This window comes from Chinchilla lanigera, unplaced genomic scaffold (assembly GCF_000276665.1).
Source record: "Chinchilla lanigera isolate Chin_1 unplaced genomic scaffold, ChiLan1.0 scaffold00092, whole genome shotgun sequence".
Classification (NCBI taxonomy): domain Eukaryota; kingdom Metazoa; phylum Chordata; class Mammalia; order Rodentia; family Chinchillidae; genus Chinchilla; species Chinchilla lanigera.
Genome location: NW_004955493.1, coordinates 5,612,994 through 5,631,870, shown reverse-complemented (window position 1 = coordinate 5,631,870; position 18,877 = coordinate 5,612,994). Strand labels below are relative to the sequence as shown.

The 18,877-nt window shown below is 47.7% G+C and overlaps 1 protein-coding gene across 1 annotated transcript in view; it reads right to left on the bottom strand.

Moving 5' to 3' along the window:
- Il21r (interleukin 21 receptor) overlaps positions 1-18,167 on the bottom strand; it is a gene marked incomplete in the record, with an annotated part of 32,989 nt that extends 14,822 nt beyond the window's left edge. The window contains 2 exon segments of the mRNA XM_013504819.1: positions 2,384-2,471; positions 17,579-18,167. Of these exon segments, the coding sequence (XP_013360273.1) occupies positions 2,384-2,385 (2 nt within the window).
- Between the last annotated feature and the right edge of the window lie 710 nt (positions 18,168-18,877).

Below are 18,877 nucleotides of genomic sequence, written 5' to 3'. Positions count from 1 at the left end.
AAAAAAAAAAAAAAAAAAAAAAACTGCCCCCCTTGTCCTTTAAACTCAGCTTTCCTGGCTGCCTGCCCTGTCCCGAAGCCAGGCTGGAATGTTCCAGAACTCCTGCCACTCACGCCATCACCTTTAGGGTTTTCGTGGGTGCTATATCTACTTGCTGTTTATCTCTGCCTTGCTGCCTATTGCTCGCCCCGATAAACCTGTTTCAGAAGAAAATTTGGTGCCGCTCCGATCAGCAGATAACAAGGATGACACAGAGGCACCACGCCCCAGGCCGGCTGAAGCACACACCGTTCAACCCCCACACTGCCACCGACAGACAGTGTGGCCACGGGCGGGCTGCCTAAACTTCCCGCGTGCCAAGGTCCGCGTCTGTGAAGCAGGATGATAATAACAGCACCCTGCTCGGAGGGCCCTTGGGAGAATTAAACCAGTCACGTTCGTCAAGCAGCTAGAACAGTGCCTGCACACCATAAATGTCACCCGAGCATTTCTTGAGCCATCAAACTAAGTGCCTAGGTCTCGTAGGAGCTGGAGACTCGTCTGTCTTTGTGTGAAAGTAGGGATGAGGGAGCCCCGGAAAAGGGTTTCCGATGCACCAGCACCGAGTCACCAAACAGAGGTTCTCGCTCTGCCCCTTCAGAGCGAGTAGCTGCCCTGCCCTCCGCTCTGTCCTCCGTAACTGAGGAGCGGACGAGGGTGCGGCTCTCCCACCGCCGGATCCAGGGATGGTTAACACCCGCGCAGGTGGGCTGCTCACTTCCGGGAAGCAGCAGCCTGGGACGGCAAGGGCTTGTCCATGACTCCCTCCTCACACTCCCCCAGCCCACGGGGGCCCCCTGCAGCCCGGAATCCAGCCCCAGATGGCTCACCCCACTCAGGCTGGCCCGGAGGGCGGCAGCAGCAACTCCTCCCCTCAGGCAGACCAGACCCCAGATGTGTCCCCTGCAGGGAGGACAGAAGGGGACCTGAGGGCCTCTTGCTGCGCGAGCCCTGAGCCCTCTGCCTCTACAGGCTTCTACAGATGGACCAGCGGAGGGCACTGACCTGCAGTCTGCTGGATCCCAGCTGCGTGTCCTTGGCAAGTTACCTACCTCCCCTGATTCTCTGTTTGCTCATTGAAAAAAAATATGAGGGTCACCGGTCGTTGCTGTAGGCTTGCTCTGAACACTAACTGCGTCCCCCAGTGGGAAGCCCCGGTGTTTATCCACCGGCAACAGCAATAAGGGGTGATCTCCGGGGCCGCAGTGATTGAAACTAAAAGTTGGCCATACCTCAGGAGACTGGGGGCCGTGGAAAAGCTTGGGGTTGGGAAGTCAGACCATGCTAACAAGGGAGCACTAAGTGCTTATCTTCACAGTGAAGAGAGGCATGCAAATCAAAACCACAGTGACAGACCTTTTAAATGTTATCAGATTGGCAAAAATAGCAGCCTGCCTGTCTCACGTGGAGCTGAGGGTGTGCTCTAATGGGGGGGGGGGCTCGAGTTCACAGCCAGTGAAATGTAAATTAATACAAGCGGCCCGGAAAATGGTTTGGCGTGATCTAATAGATGCAAATAAGTGCCTTCCCGGAGACCTGGCAACGTCACTCCCACACACACTGCTAAAGAAACTCTCCACGTGGGTACCAGAAGTGTACGCAGAGGTGTTTACAGCGGCACTGCCTTCAGTAGAGGAAAATTGGAAACAAACTACGTATCCATCATCAGGAGAACGGAAAACATAAATCGTGATGTAATGGCTCCGGGTGAACATGAATCATTCACGGCCGCACACAACAAAGTGAATGACTGTCACAAAGACAGAGGGGAGTGAAAAAACCCAGCAAGGTGGAGCGGAGCGTGTGCATAACAGCACCACGCACGTCGCAGCTAAAGCCACAGAGGGCAAGTCTGGGTATCGTTCAAGCGAATGTGCGTATGTCATAAAAGCACAAATAAATTCGTGGAGGTGGTAAACACCACATTTTGAGCCCTATAGGAAAAAAGGGGGGTGTAAGCAGGGAGGGTGTCCAGAGATCTTAACAATTTGGTGACATCACGGGTGTTAATTTATTGTTATTATTATTTTGAGACAGGGTTACTAAGTCACCCAGGCTGGGCTCCAACTTGTGATCCTCCTGCCTCAGCTTCCCAGAGTGTGGGGATTATAGGCGTGCACCACCATCCCTGGCTATAATTAAATTATGATATATGTCTCTTTAGATGATCAAGTTACCTCATAACATTTTAAATACGAGTTTTGTAAAAAGCACGTGGAGAGGAAGCTTCCGCTCTTGGAATATCTGGTATCAGACTTGCCCTCCCCCTGAGAAGCACTACTGAGTAGGAAACAGAAACGGCACCAGGCAGAAACCAACCTATCCAGTCCCTGGAAGAAGGGACATCGCTGGGATGGCAAGGGCTTGCAATGCAATTTCTCCTCCGGTCCTTTGTCCAGTCACTGAGAATGAGGGACAGGCCAAGGACTGGGCTGAAAAACAGAGGAGATTTCGGGGGTTTCACAAGGGAAGAATTGGTAAGAAACATGGGCTTAGTAAGTATCCAGTCACTCAGAAAATCTGTGCCTTGGGAATAAAGGGAAGGCTGGGAATAGTTTAGATTTGACTTTATCGAGGAAGTCTGCTTATATGTTACATGTCCTTTAGGAGAAAATTAATATCTATCTGGAAATAAATAGCTTCTAAAGCTTCTATATTTTTCAGACACAATGTCCAGCATTCAATTTTTTTTTTTTTTCTTTTTGAAGCAGGGTCTCGCTATGCAGTTCAAGCTGGCCTTGAGCTCGCTATGTAGCTCAGGCTGGCCTTGAACTCACAAGGATCCTCCTGCCTCAGCCTCCTGAGTGCTGGGATTACAGACGTGTGCCACCACGCCCAGCCCAGCATTCAATTAAAATTATAAGGCAAATTAGGAAACTGTATCAAATAATGAACAGCCAAGAAAAGAAAAGAAAAAAAACAATAGAAATAAACACATAGATGATTCAGAAAATGACATTAGCAAACATGTTTTAAAATAACTCTTCTTGGTATGCACAAGCATTCTACTAGAAATATGGAATCTATTTAAAAACTAGAAATCCCAGGACAGAAAACCACACCAGCTGAAATATATAAGAACTGAAGAGATGGATTTAGCAACATATTTGAAAAATCAGAGAGAGGATTCATGAGCTGGAGTACTGGGCAACAGAGAATACTCAGATTGAGGCAGAAGAAGATCTTCCAAGGTGCACAGAAGAGCAAAAGAGAGAAGTGAGACACTGTGGAAAGGTACAGTACATAGTTAGAGTTACGGTAAACATTTAGAATTAGGAAAGAGAAGAGAGGCTGGGTGTGATGGCGCACGCCTGTAATCCCAGCACTCAGGAGGCTGAGGCAGGAGAATTGCTGCTAGTTCAAGACCAGCCTGAGCTACAAAGTGAGCTCAAGGCCAGCCTGAACTGCATAGCCAGACCCTGTCTCAAAAAGACCAAAAAGAAAAAGAAAAGAAAGAGGAAAAAAGTCAGGGGTAGTAGTGAAGATACTGGTTAGACATTTTTCTAAACTAATAAAAGACATTAAGCCACAGATTCAAAAAGCTTTACAAACGAGACATGGTGGCATGTTCCTGTAATTGCAGCATTCTAGGAGGCTGAGGCAAGAGGATTGCAAGTTTCAGCCCAGCCTGGGCAACTTAGGGAAGCCCTGTCTCAACATTTTAAAAAGGGCTGAAAATGTAGCTCATTGTGCTACGGAAGCGAGTACTAGAAAAGTTATTTAGACCCTGAAATTATTTGTTTCTTATTTGTGTATGTGTGTGTGTGTGTGTGTGTGTGTGTGTTTGTGGTGCATATGTATGTGTGTGTTTGTGGTGCGTATGAAGGATGGAACCCAGGACCTCACGAAAAGCTGAAATTTTAAAAAGCCAACTCAGAATTTTATATACAGCAAAAATAGCCTTTAAAAGTGAAGACAAAAAATAAAAATAAACGAAAAAGAAAAATGAAGGCGAGATCACTTTGATAAAGGAATCTATGAAATTCCACAGTTAACATCATAACTAATGGTGAAAAACTGAAAGGTTTATCTCTGAGATCAAGAGCAAGACAAGGATTCATCCTCGTGATGTCTATGAAATACTTTAGTACAGGTTCTAGCCAATACAAATAGGAAAAAGACACCCGGGGGTGGTGGTGCACACCTGTAATCCCAGCACTCAAGAGGCTGAAGCAGGAGAATTGCTGCTAGTTCAAGACCAGCCTGGGCTACAAAGTGAGCTCGAGGCCAACCTGAACTGCATAGCGGTTCAGGTGTCAAAAAGACTAAAAAAAAAAAAAAAAGAAAGAAAAAAAATGCAAAAGAAAGAAAGAGAGTTACCTAGATTGAAAAGGAAGAAATAAACTATTTCTATTTTTAGATATCATTTTGTAGATACAAAATCTAAGGAATACACACCAAAACAAACCAACAAAAAACTATTCGAGGACTGAAGATTTAGCTCAGTGACACAGTGCCTGCCTGGCAAGTGCAAGGTCCTGAGTTCGATTTCCGGTACTGGAAAAAAACTATTTGAATTAATAAATGAATACAGGGGCTAGGGATTTTGCTCAGTGGCACAGCGCCTGCCTGGCAAGCGTGAGGTCATGAGTTCGATTCCCAGTACTGGAAAAAAAATAGAAATAATAAATAAAGAAATAAATAAATGAATACAGAAAGCTGTATGACACAAGGTCAATATTTAAAAATCAATTATATTTTATACACTACCAATAAGCAGTCTGATGAAATTAAGAAAGTTACTTTATCTAAGTAACACCAAAATGAATATAATAGAAAGAAATTTTAACCATTATCAGTTGTGTTACTGCAAGACTAGTTTATTAGACTATTAGTGCACTGAAAATTATAAACATTGGTGAAACAAATAATAAAGGAGCTAAATGGATGGAGGCTATACACTGATGTGTTCATGGATTGAAAGACTTAATATTATTAAAATGACTACGAGATCAGTGGTGGTAAAACGTTTAGAGCTTTCAGTGACAGTGGACAGCCTGCTGAGGTATGCGTGTCACAGGTTCACCACTGGCCCTAGATTGATTAACAGAAATCCCTAGAAAAATCCCAGCTGGATTTTTTGGGGGTGTTAATCCTAAAGTTCACAGGGAAATCTAAGGAACTATTATTAGTCAAAACAATCTTGAGAAAGAAATCAGTGGGCAAATTTGCACTTCCCAATTCCAAAGCCTACTGCAAAGCGACACTAAGCAGCAGAAGGTGGTCCTGATATACAGATATACATATAGATCAAGGGAGTCTAATTGAGAGTCCAGAAATAAGTCCATATGCTTATGTTCAATTGATTTTTGACAAGGGTGCAAGATAATTCGGAGGGGGGAAAAGAAGAGTCTTTAAAGCAAAAGGTACTGGTGAAACTGGATATTCACATCCGCTGTAATGAAGTAAGACTCCTACTTCACTTCACGTACAAAAATTAACCCAAACCAGATGTGGTGGTGCACGCCTATAATCCCAGCACTCAGGAGGCTGAGGCCGGAGGATCGTTGGGAGTTCAAGACCAGCCTGGGCTACAAAGTGAGCTCAAGGCCAGCCTGCACTGCGTAGCGAGACCCTGTCTCAAAGAAAAAAAAAAAAAAAATTTACTCAAAACAGACCAAAGAGCGAGATACAAAAGGTCCAACTGTTAAAGTCTTAAAATAAACATAGATGTAAATCTTAATGACCTTATGTGAGGCAATAGTTTCTTAAATATAATAACCCAAAGCAAAAGGAAGTACAAAAAAAGTGGGTATATTGGGCTATATAAAAATGTAAAATATTTGTGCTTGAAAGGACACTAATAAGAAGGTGAAAAGACAGCTGCAGAATGGGAAGACGTGCTTGCAAATAATGTATGTGCTAAGGGACTAGTACTGATCATATGTAAAGAGCTCTTGGGACTCAAGAGCTAAATGACACAGAAGTCAAATTAAAATGGACAGAAATTTGACATAGATATTTCATCAAGGAAGGTCTAAAAGTGACAAACATAAGAAAGAAGCTCAGCATCGCTAGTCATCAGGAAACTTCACATAAAGACACCACGAGCTACCACTTCCTACCTAGGATGGTAATAACAACCACAATAACAACAATAGCAAGTGTGGGTGAGGAAGTGGAGAGATTTAAACAGTTTTACATTGCGAGCGAGCCTCTAAAACGATTTAGCCACCGTTGGAAAACAGTTTCTCAATGTTACCATACGACAAAGCCATTCCACTCCCAGGTATATAGCAAAAAAGAACTGAGTTCTTCTACTGTCATGTAAAATAGCAACAACCAAAAAAATTTGTATACAGTTGATCTTAGCAACATTATTTATAATAGTCAAAATATGGAAGCAACTTAAATTACTATCCGCTGCTGAGCAGATAAACAAAATGGAGGGCATCCATATGATGATATTATAAAGCTGTAAATGAGAATGACCTACCAATATGTGCTACAACATGAGTGAACTTTGAAAATTTATGCTACAGACGTCCAGCACCAAAGGCCAAACACTGTATAATTCAATTTATATGAAGTGTCCAGAATAGGAAATCCTTAGACACAGAAGAGAGATTGTCAAAAGCTGAGATTATAGCCGGGCATGGTGGTGCATGCTTGTAACCCCAGAACTTGGGAGGCTGAGGCAGGAGGATCGCTGCACGTTTGAGGCCAGCCTGGGCTACATAGGGAGACCCTGTCTCAAAAAGACAATAAATAAATAAATAAATAATAATAAATTAGTACTTTCACCACTTCGTGGCTGATACTTCAGTCTTTGACTTCGTTCACCTCGTCCTTCATTTGGGGTATCACGGTCGTACATTTTAATTCTCCATGTAGTTTAAACTCTATGAGACATTATCTTGGCATTTTAAGCAGTCAATATTGATCTACGCTTATTCTCTGTTGAGCTTTGTTCTTTCTGCAGTTCTGCTGCTTATCTGAAATTGTTTTTCTTTGGCCTTAAAAAATTACTTTAGTATCTCTTTAGGTGCAGATCTACCTGTGACAAATTCTCTGTTTTTGTGGGGTTTTGAAAGTCTAAATGAACAGCTTTTAACCTTCATTTTCAAAAATGTACAATTAAGGTATATTTCATGTGCTTTAAATATCACTTTTTAGGTGTACAACTCAATAGATTTCACTACAGCATATTCACGAGGTTGTGTAAACCTCGTGATTACAGGGAAAGTGCTGCGATTACAGGGAAAGTACCAATTTAAGATGGAACTTTTTAAAAATCAAGTGTGCATGTTGTCCTAAGATGGGCACAAAAGGGTTTGTGAAAGAAAGCACAAGCCGGACGTGGTGGCGCACACCTGCAATTCCAGCATTTGGGAGGCTGAGGCAGGAGGATTGTTGTGAATTCAAGAGCAGCCTGGGCTACAAAGTGAGCTCAAGGCCAACCTGAACTGCAGAGTGAGACCCTGTCTCAAAAAGACAAAAAAAAAAAACAAAAACAAAAACGAAAAAAACAAACAAAGAAAGCACAACAAGAGTAGATGAAGAGAGATGGAAAAGGGAAGGGGAAATACAAGAATTAAGCTGTGTTTTATGTACATGTACCAACCCTGCACAGTGAATGTAGTCATTATGTACAGTAAACATATTCTAATAAGAAAGTTAAAAAGTTCAAAAACAAAGTACAGCAAAACAACCACAGAAAATATAGAATAGTAATTTTAGATAATTGGTCATTCTAAATAGGACAAAGGAGAAGAAAGAGGGGACAAAGAAGGACATTTAAAACAATGGTGAAATACCAGGCTTTCTCCCAAACATAACATAGTAATACTTGCATTAAGAACAAATGAAGTAAACACTGGAGTTAAAGAGGCCAAAAACTGACATTAAAAGAAAGTAAAATTGTAGGTCAGTCTTTCTCATGAATAAATTGCAAAAATCCTGAGCCAGGCATGATGGCATATTGATTTATTTTAGAAATGTAAGATTAGTTTGACATTTGAAAATCAGCAATCTGGGGAGAGACAGAGGCTAGAAGGGAGGGTAGATTTGCATGTGTGAAAATGTCACCATGAAACTCATTAATCTGCAGTATTAGTGTGTATTATTAACTATAATATTAAAAAGAAAAGAAAATCAGTAATCTATTTAATAACAGAATAAAGGAGAAATTTTATATGATCATTTAATAGGTTCAGAGAACCTATTAAATGTATTGCAATGCCTATTTATGATTTTTGAAATCTGTCAGAAAATATAGGCCAGGTGTGGCGGTGCACGCCTGTAATCCCAACACTTGGGAGGCTGAGGCGGGAGGATCACAGTGAGTTCAAGGCCAGCCTGGGCTACAAAGTGAAACCCTGTCTTAAAAAGACCAAAAAAAAGGAAAGTAAAGAAAATATAATTCCTGTATCCTATTAATCTGACAACAACGGTCTCTCTGATATACACAGATGCCTCACCTCCTACATAGCTAACATTATGCTTAATGGCCAAATATGAAACACTTTTTACCTGAGGCCAAAAAAATGCCTTTGCCAATCAACACAATAAAGCAAAGAGACAAATTTATAAAGATTAGGAAACTATACTTATTTGGAATGGTACAAGGATTGCATACCTAAAAAGACCAAGATATTTAAAGAGATAAATGATTAGAATAAAAATTCTTAAGGAGACTGGACATAGATCAGTATAATATCTTATTGTACTTTTAAAGATCAACAAAATTGATAAACTCTTAGACTGCGAGAACAGAGCGAAGACTCCGGTGCCTGAAGTCAGGAATGAAGAAGGAGACATTAAAACTGGTGCATAGAAATAAAGGGGATAAGAGAAAACTATGCACAGTTATATGGACACAGATTGCATAACTTTGAAGAAATTCACAAATTCCTAGAAACATAAATTTACCAAGGCTGAAACACACACACACACACACACACACACACACACACACACACACACACCTCAATAGACTTATAACTAGTAAGGATTTTGAATCAGCAATTTAAAAACTCCCAAAAGGAAAATCCCAGGACCAAATGTCTGCACTAGAGAATTCTACCAATCATTTAAAGGATTAATACCAACTCTTCCAAAAAACCAAAGACGAAGGAATGCCTGCAAAACTCATTTTATGAGGCACTGGTAGAAAGGCAGAAAAAGGTGCAAGAAAACTATCAACCCATACTGTTGATGAGTATATGCAAAAATCCTCAACAACGTACCACCAAATCAAATTTAACAACACATTAAAAGAATTATATGCCATGACCAAGCAGGATTTATCACTGAAATGCAAGGATGATTCAAATTATGGACATCAATAAATATAATAGACCACTGTAACAGAACAAAGGACCAGAAAACCATGTGATCATCTCAGTTAATGCGGAAAAGGCAGTTGACAAAATCCAGTACCCTTTAACAATGAAAAGTAAAAAAACAACGCTCAACAAGCAGGAAGTGGAAGTAAATTACCTGTGTGACTTTGGGGGAAGAGGTGGGTCAGTGTGGGCGTGGCCTGGAAGAGTCTGTCCCTCCTCCTCCCTTGATCCCTCTTTGATTTCTGTTGCCCTGCCATGAGCCATTCTCCCCTGCTATGCTCCTCTACCTTGCAGCCAGCCAATTATGGACTGAAACAGTTACAAACTTTGAGCCAAAGTAAACTTCTCCTCCTTACAGTTGTGGGTGTTGGGTATTGTATCCCAGTGATGAGACAATGCAAATATACAAATATACAAAAATTAGCACAACAAAACATAGGGAAAAATCTTCATGGCATTACACTGGGTGGCGATTTCTTGGCTAGAAAACCAGAAGCACAGTCAACAAAAGCAAGCGTAGAAACATGGAACTATGCCAAACTTTAAAACTACTGCTCAGCAAAGGAAATAATGAACAAGATCCAAAGGCAACTTATAGAAGGAGAGAAAACATTTGCAAAGCCTACGTTGGACAAGCGCTTAGTATCTAGAATAAAAAAAACACCTACAATTCAATAACAGGAAAACACCAAACATCTTAATTTATGAATAGACAAAGGACTTGAATAGACGTTTCTCAAAAGAAGGTGAACAAATGGCTAAAACATGGATAAAACGATGTTGGGTATCATTAACCATCAGGAAAATGCAAATCAAAACCATGGAATCCATGAAATACTTTACATCTGTTAGGATGGTTATTTTTTTTTTTTTAAATGAGCATTGTTGGTGAGAGTGTCGAGAAGGTGGAATACTTCTACATTTTTGGTGGGATTATAAAATGCTGCAAAGTTTTGCTAATTTTTTAAAAGTTAAAAATAGAAACATCAGGTAAATGCATAAAGAAGAAATTATATATGAAATATTACTTGGGCTTTCAAAGGAAGGAAATCCGGGCTGCAACATGGAAAAAACTTGAGGAATTAGGCCAAGTAAAATAAGAGAATTGCAAAAAGATAAATACCACATAATTCCACTTATAGGATGTATTTAAAGTAATCAAATACACAGAAACAGAAAGTAGGCTGGTAGTTGCCGGGGACCAGGGGAAGAGAGAAATAAAGATTTGCTTTACAGTTATAAAGTTTGACTCATGCAAGATAAAGTTCCAGAGTCAGTTTTTCAGCAATGTACATATAGTTAACAGTATCAAATTGTACTTTTAAAAATTGTTCAGTGTTAAAAAAAATTAATGAAACACTCTGGGACACTCTGAGACACTCTGCTTTGCAAGAATATCCCTTCTTCTACACGATTAGCAGAGGAAGAACCCTAAAAAGATTACAAAAGCCAAGGCAAGAACCCCTATCTAAGCCAGAGGCCATGGCAATACATCTGTAGTCCTAGCTAGCCTGCAGGCTGAGGGAGGAGGATTACCTGAGCCTGGGAGTTTGAAGCCAGTTTGGGCAACATAGTGAGTCTGTCTCAAACCAAACCAAAGCCCAAATCAAGACTGAGACAGGGGGCTGGGGATTTAGCTCAGTGGCAAAAGCGCCTGCCTGGCAAGCGCAAGGTCATGAGTTCAGTTCCCGGTACCGGAGAAAAACCGAAAAAAAAAAAAAAAAAGACTGAGACAGGTCTCTTGTGTAGTGGTCAGTGGAAGTGAGTTGGTTTGGAATTTGGTAACTACTTGTACGTATATCTAGGAATCTGATTTGAAAAATGTGTCAATAAAATTATAAGATGTTTAAAAAATCATTATATTTCCATACATTAAAAAATCAAATTTAAAAATCATGCAATTTCCATAAAATCCAAAAACCAAATACCCAAGAATGAGTCTAACTGGTGATTTCCAAGATTTATATATAGAAATCTATAAGACATTACTAAGACAAATTAAATTTAAACACATAGAAATAAGTGGAGGTACATACTATGTTCATGGATTGGAAGATTTAAAAATATCCATTTTCTCCAAATTGAACTAAAATTTCAATGAGATCTCAAAATCAAAAAATATTTCAGCAGGGTTTTCTTTGTAGGAAATTGACCAAATTATTTTAAAATTTATATAGAGATACAAAGAGCTGAAAATAGTTTAGACAATTTTAAGAATATCAAGACCTATAAAATAATCAAGAAAACATGGCAAAGAAAAACAAACTGGCTGATGGAAAAGAATAGAGACTCTAGAAACAGACTTATAACAATCACTTGATTTCCAACAAATATACCAGTGAAAAGCATGACATTAAATGGAAAACATGACATTAAAAAATGGTGGCATATGAGTTGACTAAGGCACCTTGAAAAATACCCATAGCTCACACCGTACACGACAGTAAATCCCAGATACACTGTAGATATAAATGTGAAAGTAAAACAATAAATCATCTAGAAGAAAACACAAGATGGTATTTTCCTAACCTCAGTAGTGGGCAACTCTCCTGAGGTAACACACAGAAAGCTCTCACCGTAAAGAAAAAGGACTGGTCAACTTGATTTAGTTAAAATTAAGAATTTCTTTCATCACAAGTTTCCAGTAATAGAATGGAAAATAAACTGGAGGCATATATATATATATAAATAAAACCATGCTCTGGAAAGGATATAGCATAACCCCCTCTCCATAGATGCTTAATATTCTCCACATTTATGCTCAGTGAGTGTGAATTGAATTGATATCTGCTTTGGAAAACTGCTAAACAGTAAACACACGGTCACAGGACAAAGGGAAATACATACACATGGAACCCAGCAGGCCCGCCCCAGAGCGCACTGTCCACGAGAGCATTAGTCACACCCTTTCCACACTGGAACGGGCCCAAGTTCTCGGCTTCCCTGTATCTTGTTTCCCGCCCCATGGTGAGGGAATGGGATCCGCTTAGTTCCTCAGGTCAGCCCTCACCTCCGCTGTGACCCTGCCGGGCTGAAAGTGAAAGGTGGTGGCGTGTGCTGGGGTGGGTAAAAGTAGAGCGGCCCGTTTCCCATAGGGACCAAGAAGAAATGAGATGGGTAAGGAGGGACTCCCCGAAAGGGCCGTAAACAAGAGCCAGCCGGTCGCTGGAAGGAGAAGTTTGCGAGTCAGGGACTTCCCAAGAGGGAAATAGAAAGGGCTCCTGGGTCCCCTGGGTCTTCGAGGCCGTCTTCCCACCTGTCCTCCGCTGCTGCTCCTCCCTGGCTCCAGCTGTGCCTACAGCCCAGGCCTCTCCCCCAGCACATCACCCCATGGCCGTCCACGGCCCTTCGGGGAGAGCCCTGCCATCTCTGGCCTGGCACGTGGAACACTTGTCTCCCAGTGCCCCCCTCTGCTCCCCCAGGACTCATCCCGGGCTCCAGGCGGGCAAGTTGCTGACAGCTCCTCGGTGCCCTGCGCGTCTGGCTTTAGGCCTTCAAATGCATCCTTTCAGCCGCTGCAGCTCTCCACAGCCTCGGCTGACTGCCGGCCTCCTACACGATCCTCAGAGCCCAGTTCCAATGTCATCTCTTCTCGGCCTCTGATCTCTCTGGCGAGTGTGAGTCACTCCTTCCTCTGGAGCTCATCCCTTCACCAGAGAACAGGGCTTAGGGAGTTCCGTCCATGCTCTGGGCCACATCTGGGCAGACACCACGTGCTCTTGGTTACTGCGGATCCCCAGGGACTACCCAGTGCCTCACACGTAGCCGGTGCTCTTGACATGTGTTATGTGGATGACTAAATGCTAGAGAATACTTTCTAGCATCATGGGTGGTGAGGATCACTGTCAGGGATAGGATCTACACAGACTGCATCCTCCAAGCTCACCTTTTATTACTTTCTTGTGTTAAACGCCTCTTTCTTACATTAAGAGCCATATGTCCGCAGGAGAAGAGATCTAAGACTCAACATTTCCTTCCTACCTCAGGACCTTTGCATGTACTACACTGTTTGCCTAGAACGCTTTTCCCCAGCAGATTCATGTTCTCATCCTCAGGTTTCAACTTCAGTGGATGTGACATAGCTCCTTGAAAGAGCCCAGGCATTGCTCTGTGGTTCTCTGCTCTGCACAGCGCCATGTTTGTCTCTTCCATAGCAACGGCGGTAGTGGGTGGGTTTAGTGACCATCTCTGCTTTTGAGTTTCTGACCTCTCTCTGCCGGGAACATCAGCCCCAGAGGTTGGGTAATTTGCTGGTTTGTTCACCCAAGTGTTCCCGGTGCTCTTGAACACAGCAGGTGCTCGATGAGGAGCCATCGAGTAGCCGGTGAATGATTGTGTGAACCTGGGGCTGTGCAGGGTCCCGCAAGGAGCAGCCCAGGAGGTGCCCTGGAGAGATCTGTGTCCCACCAGCTTTGTCACGGTCCCCAGGGGCTTTCCCGCCCCCCTCTAGGGCCACACCCCCAGCGCCAGGGTCTGAGTGACAGCGACCGCCGTCAGCAGATAATGATGGGGATCGTGTGGACAGGGCACTGGTTTGCCTGCAGCCCATAGCACCTCCTCAGCTAAGCGGGTTCTAGAGGTAGGCTGGGAAGAGCTGGCCAAATGCCCGCGGGCAGAAAGGAGATTGCCATCAGCTCGACGCGGGACCTGGCCACCTCTTGTGCTTTTCTCCGAGGCTCAGATGCCCGTCTGTGGGATGGGCAGTAGCCCCTGCCCAGCTGAGGCGTGGGAACGGGAGCCAGGCACACTGCCCGTGTGTGTTCTGTGTTAGCAGCTTAGTCGGGGGAGCTGGGCGTGGGGAAAGGGCCTGTCCTGCCCGGCGCTTGTGACCTCTCAGCTGACCTTCCCTGCCAGGCTGCAAATCTCTGCGGACTCAGCTTCCCCGAGCCTGAGCAACCTTCGCTCCCGGGACCTCTCTGTGCAGCTTGTTTGGGGGGCGGTGCAGCCCAGCCCCAGCCCCAGCCCCTGCACACTCCTGCTGCACAGCCTCGCACTTGGGCAGCCCTGCCCAGACCACAGGCTTCTCTCCTCGCTGCAGCGGCGGGGGGCAGCTCCCTACACCAGGATGGGCGGGGACAAGGCAGAAAAAAGCGACGCTTTAGACCACAGCAGCGGGAGGCCACCAGCTCAGGGGCTGCGGTGGAGCGGCCCTTCCTGGGCAAAGGAGAAAGTTACAGGGACGCGTCCCTGTGTGCTCCATCAGGGTCCCTGGCAGGTGAGGGGACAGAAGCCCAGTCTTGACCACGGGCTCACACAGCGAGGGAGCGCTTGGGCTCCTCGCCTCCCCAGGGCCAGCTCTGGCGGCCGGATCCTCGCTGGGGCTGCAGAGAGCAGCGGGCTGGGTCCCTGCTGCAGGTGTCCTGGCAGCTGAGGCCCTTGCTGGGGCCCTGCCCGGCCCTGGGGAATATTCTCAGATCAGGGTAGAAGTTCCAAGTTTACTCAGAGATCTCTTCTGAGCTGTCATGAAAAGTCCCTTTGGCCTGGGGCCAGGGCAGGGTGGGGGTGGTGGCACCTGGGAGCCAGGGGGAGGGTGGGGCGCCTGCCGGGGGCCTGGAGAAGAGCAGAGGAAGGGGCAGCGGGCAGGAAGACCCCTTGCTCAAGGATGTGCTGCTTCCCTTGTCTTGTGGCCCTCTTTTCCTTCCCAGGGGCCTCCTGGGTGACCCTAGAAAGCGCCCCCCTCCAGCCCTCAGTTTCCCCGTGGGGTGAGGTGTGAATCACCCCAAGATCCATCGTTAGCTGAAGGCTCGGTACATGCTGGCGTTCCAGCCAGGAACAAGACTACGATGACCCAAAATATTTAAAGTAAAACCTAACAGTTACTCTCTTCTCTCCCCTCCCCCAACCTGTCCCTCTCTTTCCCAGCGCTGGGGACTGAACCCAGAGCCTCCTTCCTGCTGATTTGCATCCCCAGCCCTTTTCTATTTTTCGTTTTGAGAGGGTCTTACTAATACCTAAGCTGTCCAGGGTGGGCTGGAGCTTGTCATTCTCCTGCCTCAGCCTCCTCGCCAAGTACTAGGACTGCAGGTGTGGGCCACCATGCCCAGATTAGCTACCGTTTCCTGAGAGCCAGCTCTGCGGGTCACTGCTAAGCACTGGTCCTCATCACAGCACTGGCTGGGGCTCTGGGCACCATCGGGGCACCATCGGGGCAGGACTCGGAGAGGCCGCTCACACCACACGTGTGTGTCAAAGCCTCGCGAGAGCCCCGCGACCTCCTCGTGCTCCTGTTCTGTTCTGACACGACTTCCTCTAGTCACAGGGGAGGCCGCAGGGTGCAGAGAGATCAGGGGCTCGCCGGGGTCACACAAGCACTAAGTCGTGGAGCTGGGCCTTGAACCCAGGTCGGGCTCATTCCCAAGTCCCGAATCACAACCAGCTCCCTCTCCCCCGCCAACCCCAGGACGCCAGGGACGGCTCTGAGGGTCAGGACCGCCGCTCCCGCTGCAGGGACCGGGGGTGCTGGTAGGAAGGGACCCCTCCGCCCTGCACACGTGGAGGTGCCAGGCCCCAGGCGTCCCTGGCGCTGCAGAGAAGTCGGTGCCTCCCCAAGCTGGGGGCCTGTTTTCATGCATCCAGCTTCTCCCCTGCTGGTCTCTGCCTCCACCTTAGGGGCTCCATCTTTACCTCCCTCTCCCTCTCTGGCCTCTACGGAGACCTGATCTCCCTGGCCACGTCCTGTCACACAAACTCTCCCTCTGCCTCTCTGCGGGGCTGTGAAGGACCTGGGCACTGGCTGGAATGCAATGGGTAGGACCAGGGCTTCTGCAGAGCCTACCGTAGGGACCTGTGGTCAGGGCCCCTCTGCTGCAGGCCACCCACACATGGGAATGGATGCCCTGCCATGGGGACCCAAGGCCCCTTCTTAAAGGTGGCCAGGCCAGGAGTCCCCCTTTTGCATTATCCTGTCCTGTGGGCTGTTCCTTGCCATCATATAGACTGGAGTCCAATTGCAGCCCAGTCACAGTCAACCGGAGACTAAAGTTGTCCTGGCTGAACCTCAGTCTTGACACCTGTGAAATGGGCTGCATAAGCCCACCAGCCTCACCTATTCTTCAAGCTCCTGGAAGATCCTCAAGCACCTCCAACCTGGTGGGCACTGATGTCAGAAGGAAGGAGCCCCAGGGCCGTGGAAGGGAGGGCCATCTTTACTGAGTGTGTCCCTGTCTGTGGGCCCCAGATTCCCCAGCATACAAACTTCCCCCCAAAAGGGACGGGGTGTCTGCAATTCCAGCTATCACTTTATGCTCTGCAGGTCTTGCACACAGGCCCACAGGATGGCTCTGCCTTTGTGCCCATTTTACAGATGGGTGTGCTGAGGATGCTGGAGGCTGGAAGCAGAGACCTGCATGTTCACCCAGCTGGGGAGCTGAGTGGCCGGGTTTTGCCCTCTAGGTTTCCCCCACTCCACCATGTGTTCTGAAACCCTGCCACCCCCCGGCGGGGTGCAGATGTCCTCCTAGGAGCAGCCTTGTGGCTTATTAATGTCCTGAGGCTGCGTCCTGTGCTCCCGCCGAGCCCCAGTTTGTCACCTTTTTGTCCTCACCCTTACGTCTCCTCCCCAGCGCCTCCACCAGGGAGGAATCTGTCTGTGTCTTCCTCTCCCGAGCTTCCCGCCTCAGCCTGCACTAGCCTCCCGATCCCCCCGCCCCTCCATACGTGAGGAGCTTTGCCTCTTCCGCCTGGCCCCAGCCTGGGGTTCACGGAAAGGATGAGCAGCCAGCGGTGGGGTGAGCTGGGGTGACCGTCCCCCGCCGCATCCTGGCTGAGAATACCCTCCTTCTCAGGTGACACGAGCACACCAACCCCTCCGAAGGGTTAGATGAAGTAAAGCTGATACTACACGGAAGCTGGCACCAGGCTGAGGTCCCTCCCTGCCAAAATGGGCCCCTTGGAGTGCCAGTCCCCCTGTATGCCTGTCCTTGCCTGGGTGGCTGTCCACACCCAGCTGACTGTCACCTCACGTTTGGCAGAACTGGTTTCCTTGCCCAGCCCCTGCTTCTAGTCTGCACGCCCCGGCCGTGCCCCTGCCCGCCGCCCCCAGGCCTCCTGGGAGGGGTCCGGCCATTCTGAGCTGGGCTGGTAGGGCTGCAGCTCTGGCCTGACTGCATGAGCCTTCTGTGACGTGACTCTAGCTGTGACCTGGGCTCCTCAGAGCCCTCCCACCACAGCGGTGCTGGGTGCTGCGGCCGGGCACGGCTCTGGGGGCACAGAAGATCCCCGCCCCCGGGGGGCAGCGGCCGCAGTCCCGTTACCTGCTTCTTCCGTGGGCTCAGAAGTCCATTCTGCGCTCTGGGGCAGTCTGGTGGCCTCCTGGGGGGGCAGCTGGGTTTGGGGCGGAGGTGGGAGATGAGGATCTGAGGAACCGAGTCTGGGGTGAGAATCCACAGCCTGTCCCAGCCGCCAGACAGTCACCCAGACTGAGGGGCAGCTGCGCTTCGGAGCAGGTGTCCCCGGAGAGGAAGGCAGGGACAGAAGGCAGCCAGACAGGAGCAGGAGGGCCCTCAGGGACCAGGCGGCTGCACGCGGGCCGGACAGACAGGCAGGCAGACAGACGCATGGAGAGTGTGCGGCCCGCAGTCACGCGTGGAGGGAGGCAGGACACGAGGGCACCGAGCCTGGGTCCCCCACTGCCGCTGGCCGGCAGCTGCCATCCCTGCAGCAGGGCGGGGAGGAGGAGGAGGATGTGGTGACGGCGCCCCGCCCCGCGCGGCTCCTCCTCGGCGCTGTGAGAGCCCGCTGCTCCCCAAAGGTCAACTGCTAGGAAAACTCTGGGGGTGACAGCTGCCTCTGGGGGACGGGTGACGTCATCCCCACCGGCCTCACGCTGTCCCCTGAGGCAGGCAGCGCTGCCGTGTGGGGACCCGGGCGCGGGTGTGTGAAGGGAAGATGCATCCTGCCGCGGACTGCCCCTTGGTCCAGGCCACGCCCCGCTCTCGGGGAGCGGAGGCCCAGGCCAGGACCCCAGGTCCCGAGAAGCCCCTCCGCCTACAGTTGAAAGCTGGCCTGTGTCGCTCATCCCTTGCCTTCCTGCCTGCCCTGTAGGTCCCTGGGCTTGGGACCCTCTTCCCTGTGACCCAGCTCCTCCTGGGGTCCATCTCCTGCTTCCGCCCTGCAGGCAGCAGGACCCTGTCCCCAGGCTCCAGAGGAGTGAGCCCCTGCGGCCTGCCATCACCTCTGTGAGGCCTCCCTCTCCCCAGCAGTCCAGAGGGGACATCTAGCCTGGAGAGTCAACCCTTCCTACCTGGGAACTTACAAAGATAACAGAAAAGAAAGACATTCTTAAAAGAGCTCTGGTCTTGTGTCAAACCCAGAGACCCTTGAGAGGTCACGGGTCTCTGGTAAATATTTAAGAAACCAGGCAACTGGGACCCTGGTGTGCCTGTAATCCCAGCACTCTGGGAGGCTGAGGCAGGAGGGTTGCAAATTTGAGCCTAGCCTGGGCAAAATAAAAAATACAAAGGACTGGATGGAGCTCAGGGTGATGGCCCTTGGTTCAATCTCCAGTATTGGGGCAGGGAGTGGGGACAAAAAAGAACAAAAGAAGCCAGGGG